The sequence below is a fragment of the Panulirus ornatus genome, chromosome 15 (genome assembly GCF_036320965.1).
Source record: "Panulirus ornatus isolate Po-2019 chromosome 15, ASM3632096v1, whole genome shotgun sequence".
In the NCBI taxonomy this organism is placed as follows: domain Eukaryota; kingdom Metazoa; phylum Arthropoda; class Malacostraca; order Decapoda; family Palinuridae; genus Panulirus; species Panulirus ornatus.
In genome coordinates this window covers 24,177,193-24,192,203 of record NC_092238.1, presented here as the reverse complement: position 1 = coordinate 24,192,203, position 15,011 = coordinate 24,177,193, and the positions used below count along the sequence as shown (strand labels likewise).

Genomic DNA, 15,011 nt, shown 5'->3' with positions numbered 1-15,011 from the left:
GGATAGTAGGAGATACAATATTAGCAACGATACAGGAAACGATATATAGTATCATAGGAACACAGTTTCCATTCATCTACAAAGAAATATTGCATATGGTTTGTTTATCAACATACAATGTCTCAAATCGTTACAATAATAACTGTCAGTTTTGTAAGCTATATCTGTGGATAAGTCTACAAAGACAAGACTCCAATTGTTTGTAAGACTTGAGAACAGAGGTCCACAATCTTCATTTTTTTTGGCATCATATGGCCAGGAATTCTAAAAATGCAGCCACAAAAATTATGTACAGGGTCTGTGATGTGCAACCAGCAAGAAGGTGAACAAGTTTAATCTATTGCATTTCTGGTAAAAAAGAAATAGAAAAAGCAAGAGGGAAAGTCTCAGGAGAAGTGTGAGTGATTCTGAAACAATCGAATTATGATATAATTACAAAAATATCATGCTTTATATTGGTCCTCATTCACTATATCAAACAGCTTCATATTTTGTTGGGTCAATTATTTTTCTGTATATCTGAATGTACAATATAGTGTTGCATTTCTGAATGTTCTTTCATTTTAATCCTTTGAAGCACTTTTTGATATAAGGTGCATTATGACCATATGTGACAGTTGGAACTGACCACTGATTACTTGCAAGTAATTTGGCCAACTAGTTCATAAATGACATGGACCCCTGTTCATTAAGATTTTGTATTTTAGCTCAAATCCCACTTCTATAGCAAAAAATCTGACTTTTGATAACTGTCTGCAGGACTTTGCTATCATCATATTTGCATAACCATACACAAACTGTAGTTTTCTTTTAAGGAAATGAAAACTAAATAAAATTTAATTCCCCTCTCTTACAAAAAATGTAAAAGCTTCCAATACTTAGATCTTTACACATCTATATGGTCATAAAATGTTTACAAAATTTTTCTAAAAGATCATAATATGGCACATGCCTCAAAACCAAATACATCCAGTTAAAAACACATATTTTTTAGTGATTGATCCACTTCTGTTTTTAAGTCATCCATTTATGAAAAACAGTTAAACATTTTTTGATTATTACTATAAATACTCAAAGGGTACTGTTTTCATTACAAAAAATCAAAAATTGTAAGCTATTGTAACTTGACGTTACTTAACATCATATTCATCTTCGTAAGGGTACTGTTTTCATTACATAAAATCAAAAATTGTAAGCTATTGTAACTTGATGTTACTTAATATCATATTCATCTTTGTAAGTGTTGCTTCACGAATTCTTCCACAGACACTTTGGATGATCTGACAGCTTGTCTTATGTCATGTTGGTGCCGCAAAGTAAACACTAGTTTTCTGATGGTGCGACGATATGCATTATTAACCAACCTCCGTGTAGTTTGATAAACATCTCGCTCTAAATATTCTGCAAGCACTTCAGTGGTATCAAATTCATCTTTCCCATCTTTTCTCGTCAGCTTTTCTTGAGCCCTCTTTATTTCACAATGTTCTCCATCTTCCTGTATTCTTTCTATCCCTGGGACATCACAACCTGCTGAACCTTGCTCACCCTCAGATCTCTTGAGAGCATCAAGCAACATTTGCCTGGCAGTGTTGCGAAAACTTTGTGTCTTGGCATCACATCTGACCTCTATTGTTGGTTTGTTAACTTTGCTTAACACATGATCCTTCCACAACTTATAAACCTCCTTTGCTGCTGCAGCCACATCCACATCCTTGGATTTACATAACTTGTGAACTGTTTTTCCTGGAATTGTGAGGGTTATAAAGTCAACTACTTAAAATCACGGGAATATGCCCTTATCATCTAAGAAAATACTTCCATTTTTGGAATTCTGAACCATATCAGTCAAAAAAAGACATTAGGAAACTATGACCTACATTTTTTACAAAGTAAATTCATCTTATTACTTTTCGACTATTAATCAATCAAGAGAGTATCCAAATTACCAAATATAATTCTTTCTCTCACACATTTGTTATTTTCCATGTAAACAAGGTAGAATCTAGAACAAATGACAGCCTAATAAAAACTTTGCTTGGTTCCTTCCTTTGGAAAGCAATGCAGGAGGAGAGAATTTCCCACCACTCTTAGTTGCCTTCTATGACACAAAGAGATACGGTGCAGTACTGTTTCTTTCCTACCCCAAGGGATGATAAAAGTAAATATCCCTATCAAGTTAAGAGCTATTACTTTACCCAATCTATGAAAAAACCAAGTGAAACAAAGAATTTAAAAATCAGCAAAAAAAAAAATGAAAAAAAAATATATTCATGAAAGACTTTACTACCCATACCTCCTTTAATAATTACCTTTTAGTCAGTGGGTCGATCCCAAATGATTTAAAAAACATAAATATAATGCTGCAGTTACACTTAATACACACGAAAATGCAAATATTTTGTGTCTTAAAGGGTGCTCTGAAAATTCTGATTAAAAACACAATTAATACCACAGATCAAGCTACAAACACTTCATGCAACTAACCTATGACATTATGCTGGCCAATATCACACTGCCTAACATCATCCTAGCCAACTTTCTATTTCCTTTCTCCATGCAGCCCAGTCTCACACCCTAAAAGTTATTAAAAGATGACCCAATCTTCATGGAGGACAGGGGTTGGGAGAGGAGGATGGGCAAGAGACGAGTCTAGCTGAAAAAACTTTAAAAATTTCAATCAGTTCAAAGCTGATTTTCTTATGCTAACCCCTCACTTGCCTCCAATTTATGCAGTCTTACCAAAGCAGTCTACAGGGAAGGAGGGTATTTACACCAGGAAAAGAAATTTCATGCTCCAGCACTAGTACCAATATCTTTCCTTCTTTCATACTTGTTCACTGTTTCCTGTGTTAGTGAGGGTGCACTAATAAGGGTCGAAGAAAAGGCCTCATATGCTAACATTTATTCTCAAGCTGTTATGTGTAATGCACTGATACCACAGCCCCCTATCCACAACCAAGCTCCAAAGGCCTTTCCGTTGTTTTCCCCCAGCTGCTTCATATGCCCTGGTTCAGTCCACTGACAACCCGTTCTCCCTATGTACCACATCACTCCAATTTACTTTATCCTGTGCACATCTTTCACTCTCTAGCATGTACAAGCCCTGAGTGCTAAAAATCTTTTTCACTCAGTTTTTCTATTTCCAATTTGGTCTCTCCCTTCTCCATGCTCCTTCCACTTCTGACACATATACTTTCATCAACTTCTCTTCACTCATTCTTTCCCATGTTCAAATCATCTCAGTGCAACCTCCTCCACTCTCTTAACTTTACCCATTTTATAACCATACCCCTCTCTTACATAATCAATACTTAATCAATCAACCCAACATGGGGTTCATTCTCTACCAAAAAGAAACAACCAGAAGACTCTTCTTGTGAGTAGTCTTGGGATAGAGCATCTGCTATAATATTTTGGGGTCTTCCTTTAAGTAGGATGCAACCATATGAACTTGCTTATGTGCTTGCTTGTTAGTTCCATTTCTGTTTAAAAACCAAAACTTTCCCTTCTTCTTGGAAGGGTGACCATTCTGACCCCTATACTGTCCTGTTACTCTGAATCCCTCCTTAAGTCCCATATCCTTAGACATCTTGAATCTCACAGCTTTCTCTCTGATAACCAGTATGGCTTCCATAGTGCAAGATCCACTGGTGATATTCTTTCCTATCTTACTAATATATGGTCATCATCCTTGAAAGATCTGGGGGGATCCTATGTAGTTGCCCTTGATATGTCCAGAAGAATTTTAGCCATCAGCACCATTATTTTCATTTAAGGATAAAGTGACATACAGATAGAAACTTTGACCAGAAATGCTAATTCTGGGCTTATCCACAAAGCCTATTATGTGAATTTTCTGCCAATAATTTGAAGTTTCTTTGGCCTCTACCTTAAACCTGATAACTCGGCAAATCATTTACCTGATAACTTGGATAAACAATAAGCCATATTAAAGAAGTCACATGACCTCAACAACCTTCCTACAGTTCAACCAAGTCAGATGTTCGAGGAACTATTGTCTACCCACTAGGAATGGGTTTGAACCAAGCGGGCCTATGTAAGTGCTTTTACACTTGATAAAAATTTCTTACTGCTTCAAGTAGCTTTCATCCCACACCATATATCTGCAAGACCTTCCACAAGGGATCTCTGCCAACTCTATCATATGTTTCACCAGATCCATAAATGCCATAATTGTTTATGGCATTATGGCATACTGTTTCTCTCAGTATTGCTCACATATTTAAAACAAACACCTGATATGCACATACTCTACCACTCCTGAAACCACATTGTTCCTTCCCAGCCTGATGCTCTGTGCATGCCTTCAGCCTCTGTCACCAATCTCCAGCTACACTCAACAACCTTATACAGTAAAACATCTGTTATCCAGCATTCCAGAGAACAAGATATTCAAACCAATGTATGTTTTCCAATTTCCAATAGCACCTTATCATACAAAAAATATATTAATAAATGAACAAAAAGATACTTCAAAATATTCTAAATTCTTCACCCACCATGCTGCAGCAATTAGTGTACTCACTACCCAGTGTTATGTGGTACTGATAATTGTTTACCATCTCCTATGTGCTTTCTGGCACAGTGGTGTGTGCTGGTCTTCCACAATTGTGTATTTTGTGCACCCTTGATAACTATGGACAATGACATCTTTAAAGCACCATCAGCAATTGCCTGACAGCTCCTCAGAGCCATCTACGTCTCACACAAAGTGCAAGAGGAGTGCCTTAAGCCTCAGAAAAAAGACAGAGTAATGCTAGATGCACACTAAGGGCAAACTGAAGTAGATGGTGAAAGAGAGATGAGCACAGAAGAAATAATATGGTAGAAGGCTTTTGATTCTGCTCTGGCTAAGAAAAAAAAAAACACCCTATATACATAAGCAGTTCTCCACACCAGGGTTAATGAGACACCTGTAGGTATGAAATTGCTGATGAGAAGAAAATCACTGCAGTACCAATACATTTCCAACTTTTAGGTAGCAGATTTGTACGTGTTTACAAATTATGAAAAACTAACCTATCTGAGTTTTCATAAGTATTTCCTTAGCTGGTCTCTTACGCTTCAAGTGCTGAAGTGTATCCACCTTCAGCTCCTGAGTTGTATCACTGCGCTCCAAAATAATCTTGGCTCTCTCAAGTTCTTCTATTATTACAACACCCTAATAAGAAAAGATAAAATATATATTCTATTTCATTTTCATTATGGTTGATTGCAGTTTCACGCATCAGCAAGGTAGCACAAGGAAAGATGAAGGATGGCCCATCCACTCATATACTCACATGTACACATAAACGCCCATACACACACATATACATTCACATATACAGCCATATACATATATACACATGAAGATATTCATACTCGTTTGCCTTCATCCATTCCCAGCGCCATACTGCCCCACAGGAAACATCACCACCACCCCTTGTGTCAGTGAGGTAAAGCCAGGAAAAGAGACAAAAAAGGCCACATTCATTCACACTCAGTCTCCAGCTGTCATGTGTAATGCACCAAAACCACAACTCCCAATCCACATCCAGGCCCCAAAGACCTTTCAATGGCTTTATCCCAGACCTTTCACATGCCTTGGTTTAGTCCACTGGCAGCATGTCGACCCCAGTATACCACACTGTTCCAATTCACTCTATTCCTTGCATGCCTCTCACCCTCCTGCATGTTCAGGCCCCGATTGCTCTAAATCTTTTTCACTCCATCCTTCCACCTCCAATTTGGTTTCCCACTTCTCCTTGCTCCCTCCACCCTGACACACATATCCTCTTTGTCAACCTCTCCTCACTCATTTTCTCCATATGTCCAAACCATTTCATCACACCATCTTCTGCTCTTTCAACCACACTCTTTTAAGATACCAAGTTGTGAGAAATAAGCATAAAAAACAAAATATAAGTATTAAGGTATTAAGAATATATGGTGTGGGAGGCAAGTTGTTAGAAGCAGTGAAAAGTTTTTATCGAGGATGTAAGGCATGTGTACGTGTAGGAAGAGAGGAAAGTGATTGGTTCTCAGTGAATGTAGGTTTGCGGCAGGGGTGTGTGATGTCTCCATGGTTGTTTGATTTGTTTATGGATGGGGTTGTTAGGGAGGTGAATGCAAGAGTTTTGGAAAGAGGGGCAAGTATGAAGTCTGTTGGGGATGAGAGAGCTTGGGAAGTGAGTCAGTTGCTGTTCGCTGATGATACAGCGCTGGTGGCTGATTCATGTGAGAAACTGCAGAAGCTGGTGACTGAGTTTGGTAAAGTGTGTGAAAGAAGAAAGTTAAGAGTAAATGTGAATAAGAGCAAGGTTATTAGGTACAGTAGGGTTGAGGGTCAAGTCAATTGGGAGGTGAGTTTGAATGGAGAAAAACTGGAGGAAGTGAAGTGTTTTAGATATCTGGGAGTGGATCTGGCAGCGGATGGAACCATGGAAGCGGAAGTGGATCATAGGGTGAGGGAGGGGGCGAAAATTCTGGGAGCCTTGAAGAATGTGTGGAAGTCGAGAACATTATCTCGGAAAGCAAAAATGGGTATGTTTGAAGGAATAGTGGTTCCAACAATGTTCTATGGTTGCGAGGCGTGGGCTATGGATAGAGTTGTGCGCAGGAGGATGGATGTGCTGGAAATGAGATGTTTGAGGACAATGTGTGGTGTGAGGTGGTTTGATCGAGTAAGTAACGTAAGGGTAAGAGAGATGTGTGGAAATAAAAAGAGCGTGGTTGAGAGAGCAGAAGAGGGTGTTTTGAAATGGTTTGGGCACATGGAGAGAATGAGTGAGGAAAGATTGACCAAGAGGATATATGTGTCAGAGGTGGAGGGAACGAGGAGAAGAGGGAGACCAAATTGGAGGTGGAAAGATGGAGTGAAAAAGATTTTGTGTGATCGGGGCCTGAACATGCAGGAGGGTGAAAGGAGGGCAAGGAATAGAGTGAATTGGAGCAATGTGGTATACCGGGGTTGACGTGCTGTCAGTGGATTGAATAAAGGCATGTGAAACGTCTGGGGTAAACCATGGAAAGCTGTGTAGGTATGTATATTTGCGTGTGTGGACGTATGTATATACATGTGTATGGGGGTGGGTTGGGCCATTTCTTTCGTCTGTTTCCTTGCGCTACCTCGCAAACGCGGGAGACAGCGACAAAGCAAAAAAAAAAAAAAAGTATAGCAACAAGTCTGAGATGCATGGTTGATGAATTTTTCTCAAAAACATTCTTTTTAAAACTTAAAGAAAAAAGGATGGCAAATACCTTTAGTGACTCAATTGTTGCCTGCTTTAAATTCATTCTTCCCCTCTTTGTGGGACTTGATGATGGTGAACTTTTGGGTGTGCGTACAACAAACTTGTCCATGCTCTAGGAAACCTTTCTGTACCCCTGTAGCAGGAAACCTTTTCTTAGAGAATTTCCAAATTCAGATATGTGATACTAATGAGTACACTAAGTACAGTATAAGCTAAAGAAAATAAAGTTCAGTTTCATCAATTTCATCTCATCCACTCTTTACCATACTGAACAGCAATATCAGTGATTAGAATCATACAAGTTTGTTTTCACTATTCCAAATTCAAGCACATACATACAGCTAACTTGAACATTGCCACCCAAAGGCAACTTTACTGAAGCTTCTGCAGCCCTCGGGGTGTGAATCACATCCATTAGATGAGACCACATGCATGAAAAGAAGTGGATAAAATAAGTGTAGAGCTGAGGAGGAATAGGAGTTCAGATGTTGCAGCTTGGGCATGAGGGGTCCTAAAATTTGTGAAAAGATGTTTGTTCAAGAAATAAGTGATATCAAGAGTGCAGACAGGAAAGTGTGACTTGTCTGAAGCATGATGTCTCAGAAGAGTGTGTCTGGTAAAATGGAGTTCACAAACAGGCTGGGGGATTGTCAGTCATTTCAGTGTAAATGTGTTTTGACAAATTGGCATTTACTAGGGATTAAGGGGATCTTCGAGTACAGGTAGTTAGGATGAACTTTTAGCTTTTGTATAAAGACAAGTGAGGTGGTTATGAAGCTGCTCTGACAGGAGGAGGCTCATGCTGCTGCAGCTGCAAAAGACAGTGTGTCAAGCATGTTAAGAAAGGTCAGTGCTTTTGTTTTGTTTTGCTGATCTTGAATGCTTGCAAGTAGATAGAAGCCATAGCTGACAAGCCCACATAGCAATCATAGCCTGGTTGGTGTACCAGACCAGCCAGGCTGTGGTAGCTGCATAGGCCTGTACGCTGTGACGTCCAACACTTTGGTCAACCAATGACTGAAACAAGCATCCATGTCCTTGCCTGAGGTGTGGGGATTCTAGACTCCTAAAGACTAATCCAGGTAGGCTATAATGCAAGTAACATCAAAAGGTAGTCTGTCCATTATCATATGACTAAAGACTTCAATCAGCTTAGTTAAATATGATCTTTTACTCTGAAAACCATGTCAATGGTGAGTTATCAGCCTATCATCTCATAGGAATTCAACAATATTCTTCTCTATCATTTCTAACACTTTTCCTAGAATGGAAGTAAGGATCATGCAAAGAAGTTTGTAGAGAAATTTTTCATAACTCTTTTGAAAATGATGTTATATTACCTAGTTTCCAGTCATTCAACACTAAATATTTCTACTATTCACTCTACCTAGTTGAGGAGATTAAGCGAGACTTTAACTTATTCTGTTGATTTTTAATAGCTGTTTTTCCTCCTCTGCCATGATATATATAACCCTCACTACTATCATCTTATCTGATTTCAAACAAGATATAATAATCCAAATCATGCTCTGCAATTGTTATAGTAATCTCAAAACATTCCAATATTCAAAGCTATTCTCAATGTGAGGGTAACAAGATAAATTACCTAATTACTAAACCCACATTGGTAAAAGTCTAATTTAGCCCTACATTGCTATTCACCATGGACATTAAGTACTGATGTCCTGCATTGCTAGTGTAATATTTAGGGTAAAGAAACAGGTGCAGAGCATGAATCTATCAACATTTAACTGAACTATACTAAACAGACTGAATACGATAGTAATAATATAATGAGGAAAATGTGAGGCTAATCAATGTACCCTTAAGATTTTTTTTTTTTATACTTTGTCGCTGTCTCCCGCGTTTGCGAGGTAGCGCAAGGAAACAGACGAAAGAAATGGCCCAACCCCCCCCCATACACATGTATATACATACGTCCACACACGCAAATATACATACCTACACAGCTTTCCATGGTTTACCCCAGACGCTTCACATGCCTTGATTCAATCCACTGACAGCACGTCAACCCCGGTATACCACATCGCTCCAATTCACTCTATTCCTTGCCCTCCTTTCACCCTCCTGCATGTTCAGGCCCCGATCACACAAAATCTTTTTCACTCCATCTTTCCACCTCCAATTTGGTCTCCCTCTTCTCCTCGTTCCCTCCACCTCCGACACATATATCCTCTTGGTCAATCTTTCCTCACTCATTCTCTCCGTGTGCCCAAACCACTTCAAAACACCCTCTTCTGCTCTCTCAACCACGCTCTTTTTATTTCCACACATCTCTCTTACCCTTACGTTACTCACTCGATCAAACCACCTCACACCACACATTGTCCTCAAACATCTCATTTCCAGCACATCCATCCTCCTGCGCACAACTCTATCCATAGCCCACGCCTCGCAACCATACAACATTGTTGGAGCCACTATTCCTTCAAACATACCCATTTTTGCTTTCCGAGATAATGTTCTCAACTTCCACACATTCTTCAAGGCCCCCAGAATTTTCGCCCCCTCCCCCACCCTATGATCCACTTCCGCTTCCATGGTTCCATCCGCTGCCAGATCCACTCCCAGATATCTAAAACACTTCACTTCCTCCAGTTTTTCTCCATTCAAACTCACCTCCCAATTGACTTGACCCTCAACCCTACTGTACCTAATAACCTTGCTCTTATTCACATTTACTCTTAACTTTCTTCTTCCACACACTTTACCAAACTCAGTCACCAGCTTCTGCAGTTTCTCACATGAATCAGCCACCAGCGCTGTATCATCAGCGAACAACAACTGACTCACTTCCCAAGCTCTCTCATCCGCAACAGACTTCATACTTGCCCCTCTTTCCAAAACTCTTGCATTTACCTCCCTAACAACCCCATCCATAAACAAATTAAACAACCATGGAGACATCACACACCCCTGCCGCAAACCTACATTCACTGAGAACCAATCACTTTCCTCTCTTCCTACACGTACACATGCCTTACATCCTCGATAAAAACTTTTCACTGCTTCTAACAACTTTCCTCCCACACCATATATTCTTAATACCTTCCACAGAGCATCTCTATCAACTCTATCATATGCCTTCTCCAGATCCATAAATGCTACATACAAATCCATTTGCTTTTCTAAGTATTTCTCACATACATACCCTTAAGATACGACGTTAAAAAAATCAACAGAACTTATGAAAATCTCACCTAACCTACCTAGCAGTCCAGTTTTATATCAATATTCAATACTCTCATCGAAATATAGTAATTACACCCATAACTGACCACCCTGCTAATGCTGCTAGATGTCAACACACAGATGACATAGCAAGCAATCAAGCAATCCTCAGCAGTAGACAATTTGAATGGAATATTTCTATCTTTCTGGCTACTTGGTGAGGAGGTAAGGTTTATATATGTCCCACTGAATTCTTGCTAATGTATAATTCATTAGCATGCTAATCAATTTAGGGAAATGTTTAGGGAAAATAAGAAATTGTACCGAGATGAAAAAGGAAAGAGGTGAATGTATAAGTGAAAATGTTAATGTGAGAAGTATGGAAGGGAGATGCAGAATCATAAGAAGGGAGAGAAAGGAAGATGTTAAGAGTATTTTGGAGAATTAAAATATCTGAAAGAAGGTGAGGCAGTAGTAGTTACATACATGGGTATGAAAGATGGTAGGAAGAGAATACAAGTGTGAAGGAGGTAAAAAGGGCAATAGTGAGGCTGAAGGTAGGAAAGGCACTTGAAGTGGATAGGATTATGACTGAGCTATGGAGGAGAAAGTGTGACAGACTGGATGCATTTGACATGTAATTCAGCATGGAAACAGAAGGTTGTTGCTGAGGACTGAGTGAACCTATTTCTGTTTCTTATTTAATGGAAAAGGTGGTAAGGATGTATGTTACAATTATAGGGGAATAATTCTGTTAGGTATACCAGGAAAAGTGTATGCAAGAGCGTTGACTGATTGAGTGATGAAAGTAACTGAATGTAAGGGAGTTATAGGAAAGGTAGGGGATGTGTGAATCAGATGTTTGTAGTGGATAAGACTGTGGAAAAGTATCTAGCAAAAGGTAAGATGTTGTATGCTGTTTTTATGGATGTGGAGAATGTGTATGACAGCGTTGAGTGGAATGCTTCAAGGGATGTGTTAAGGGTATATGGGGTATGGGAACAACTGTTGGATGGTATGAAAGTCTTCTAAAAGTAGCAAATGCATGTATAAGAGTGAATGAAGATTATACTGAAAGTTTCAGGTTACATGTGGGAGTGAGGTACAGTAGTGTGATGTCACCGTAGCTTCCTAACATATATATGGATGGTGTGATAAGAGAGATAATAGCAAAACTTGGGAAAAGGGGTGCAGTGATGGAGTGTGTGAAGTATGGTGGCTAGTGATGAGCCTGCTTGTGGATGATACTGTGTTGTTTGCCATGAGTGAAGAGGAGTTGGAAAAGGTTATATGAGTCTTTTATAATATGCATAAGCATATGCAATTGAAGGTAAATGCAAGTAAAAGTAAAGCAAAGGTGTTTGAAAGGAAACAGTATAGATTTTGCAAAATCCTATGCAATAAAAGAAGAAAGTGCACTAAACAGTGTTACAGATATGAGGGAAGAAAGACTAGAAGAGGTGAGAGAACTTATGTATTCAGTAGCTATCTTGGGTAAGTATGGTAATATGGAAGGAGAGATAAGGGAAAGAGCAGTACACAGTAGATGAATTATTGGGTCCCTTAACAGAACAATGAAGGGTGGTGTATATATGGAGGTGAAGAAAGGATTAAGGGACATTAAAGTTCTCCTATCAGATGCAACAGAAACATGCACAAAGAATGAGTCACAGAGGTCAAGAATGCAGACTGTGGAAATGAGTTGTATGAGAGGAGCATATAGTATGACTAAATGGAATGAATAAAGAAATGAAAGATGTGGTATGGCAGAGAATGCAAATGGAATGAAATGTGGAGTGGTAGAATGGCTGAAACGTAATACTTTGAAGTGGTTTGGGACGTAGAAAGAATACAAGAGTGGAAGTTTACAAGAAGAGTGTGTGATAGTACAATTAATGGGGTTAGTGTGAGAGAAGGAGAAATAGAGTACCGGAGGGAGAGAAATGGTGGAAGAATGCAAGAAATAGTGTATGTAAGGAGAGCATTAAGTGGAGACTTTTACCATGGCCACCCCTTGATGGGAGTTCCCAAAGAGAATGGGCATCATAGATACAGACAGACAGATAGACAGAAGACAGACATCAATCAGAATGGCATTTTCCTAATATAAATAATACTCACTATTACCACCTTATATAATTAATAAAATGCTTAGCTCTAAATCATATTCCACAACTCTCATTTTCTATATATAATACTTGCAATGCAGCACAATTACTCGGTATCTTCAACTAACAGCAATAAGGAGCTAAAGTAGACATAACACTTTCCTTGAGATTCAATTTTTTCTCCATAACATCTTATATATCTAATCATGGCCAAAGTATTAACACTGTATGTTGGATCATGCTACTACCATGTCGTAACTCAAGATACTACTGTTACTTAATGATTCTAGTTACACTTGTACTGATGTATGAAGGGGAGAAACATCAGTAAAACAGATGAAATTACACTTAGTAACTGTTAGCGAAGCACTGGGGCAAGTTAGGTTTGATCAGATTAACTTATTTATCTTACTATAACCAAGCACCTTGTGAGAGCACTGTTGAAGAAAACTGCTCCTCTGCCTGTTCCAATGCATAAGTAATAAGGATCCCATGTTGCCACGAGGTGTCAGTATCATGTACTACTACATAAAGGTAATGTGATCCAATATATGAAGGAAGCATCTCCACCACTATTTATTGTCGTACCATTACTCAATTTCATGATACACCCTAGGAGCTTTTCAAGTTCATTTCTAGAACGTGTAAGGATTTCTCCGACAAGCGTTTTTCAAATGAATGTTTATGTTTGTGTTGACCCTCTTAAACTACGCATTATCCAGCGTTATCTATATATAGAAAAAAGAAAAGGTACTTGCCTTAATTTCTTTCGGAAATACCTTAGGTTAACAAGCCAGGTGAGGTATCACCAGTTACCGTCTACAACACAATCTATCAAAGACTAAGAGAGTATTAAGTGTGCTGGAATAAACTCTTTGTTTACAAGCAAACGTGTAGCACTACGAGCCTAAACAGAACTCATGCTATAGATTCAAATTTATATACTTTTACATAGCAATTTATTTTTGTATTTCTAAAACTCAAAATCCAATAATTCATAACACCAAAAGAATGAAACAAATATACATATAACTCTTACTGAGAAGCATCACTGATCACACTTATAAGGATTTCACTTTATTCGAATGACGTCACAATGGCAACAACACGCAGATGATTAACGTTATCATTCATGAACGCCACCAATGCTATTTCTGCGAGTAGGTTACTTACAGAACAATACGAGTCAACAATCATTAGCTGCACGTTGTATGTATAATGAAAATATTTTGTAGGGACGAAAGTTACAATGACGAAAGATTTGGAACAGATAGTTTAGAAATGAATGCTCTTGTTCCTCTTTTGAGTAGCCAGGTTCACATGCGTATTGGGTGATACACTGCACTTGCAATGATCAATAGTGACATAACGAGAATTTTACGAACGAAAATCTTTTTAGACTTCTACAGACAGAATGTGAGGGCCGAATCTCTGGTGAAACAACTATAACTTGACGAGTTAGGTGAGGGAGGTGAAGATATTGTGGGAGATACATTTAACCAGCATCTGTAATGTTCCTGGGGTTAGACATAATTTTGTAATGAATGATGAATTACAAATATAAATAGGAGAGCTATTGAGCGCACAGTGGAGAACAATTAGCAAACATTTACACTAAACATATTTGATGAATGAAAGCGAGGTTAGATTTGTACATTAAAAATTTAGAGAAAAGTGACAAAGAAAATTTGAGAGAAAAAATCGTGTCTTATTTCTAACGATCTAACATTTGTTAAAGCAGCCTAAAACAAGATTCGAAATCATGTCAGACGCGTAGCCCAAAGCAAATTACGAGCTCTTAAAGATCTTAAGGAAAACCTCAGCATGGAACATACATAATGTATGAAGGAACTTAGTGCTTTTTGAGTTTCCAGATTTTTATCGATCAAAAGTGATTATCAAATTCTCATATAATTTTATACAACTGTTTTACAGAACTGCGTTTATTGAGAATGGCAACTATCTTTTGAAATGAATTTATAACTAAACATAAAAAGGGGGGTGACTGTATTGTTGACTGGTTGGTAAGGTTATTTAATGTATGTATGACTCATGGTGAGGTGCCTGAGGATTGGCGGAATGCGTGCATAGTGCCATTGTACAAAGGCAAAGGGGATAAGAGTGAGTGCTCAAATTACAGAGGTATAAGTTTGTTGAGTATTCCTGGTAAATTATATGGGAGGGTATTGATTGAGAGGGTGAAGGCATGTACAGAGCATCAGATTGGGGAAGAGCAGTGCGGTTTCAGAAGTGGTAGAGGATGTGTGGATCAGGTGTTTGCTTTGAAGAATGTATGTGAGAAATACTTAGAAAAGCAAATGGATTTGTATGTAGCATTTATGGATCTGGAGAAGGCATATGATAGAGTTGATAGAGATGCTCTGTGGAAGGTATTAAGAATATATGGTGTGGGAGGCAAGTTGTTAGAAGCAGTGAAAAGTTTTTATCGAGGATG

At 38.5% G+C, this 15,011-nt stretch overlaps 1 protein-coding gene across 3 annotated transcripts; it reads right to left on the bottom strand.

Moving 5' to 3' along the window:
• Positions 1-832: 832 nt before the first annotated feature.
• On the bottom strand, positions 833-13,466 carry LOC139753762 (transcription elongation factor A N-terminal and central domain-containing protein 2-like). 3 transcript variants are annotated; one of them, XM_071670591.1, is made up of 4 exons: positions 13,315-13,466; positions 7,264-7,389; positions 5,041-5,182; positions 833-1,743 (listed from the first exon to the last, which is right to left on the bottom strand). In XM_071670591.1, exons 2-4 carry the CDS (start codon positions 7,363-7,365, stop codon positions 1,229-1,231), a joined length of 759 nt encoding a protein of 252 aa, XP_071526692.1. In that variant the 5' UTR covers positions 7,366-7,389; positions 13,315-13,466; the 3' UTR covers positions 833-1,228. The 3 variants fall into 3 exon arrangements, with proteins under 3 accessions (XP_071526692.1, XP_071526694.1, XP_071526693.1); XM_071670593.1 differs by lacking the exon at positions 13,315-13,466 and adding an exon at positions 13,145-13,164; XM_071670592.1 differs by lacking the exon at positions 13,315-13,466 and adding an exon at positions 12,982-13,135.
• Between the last annotated feature and the right edge of the window lie 1,545 nt (positions 13,467-15,011).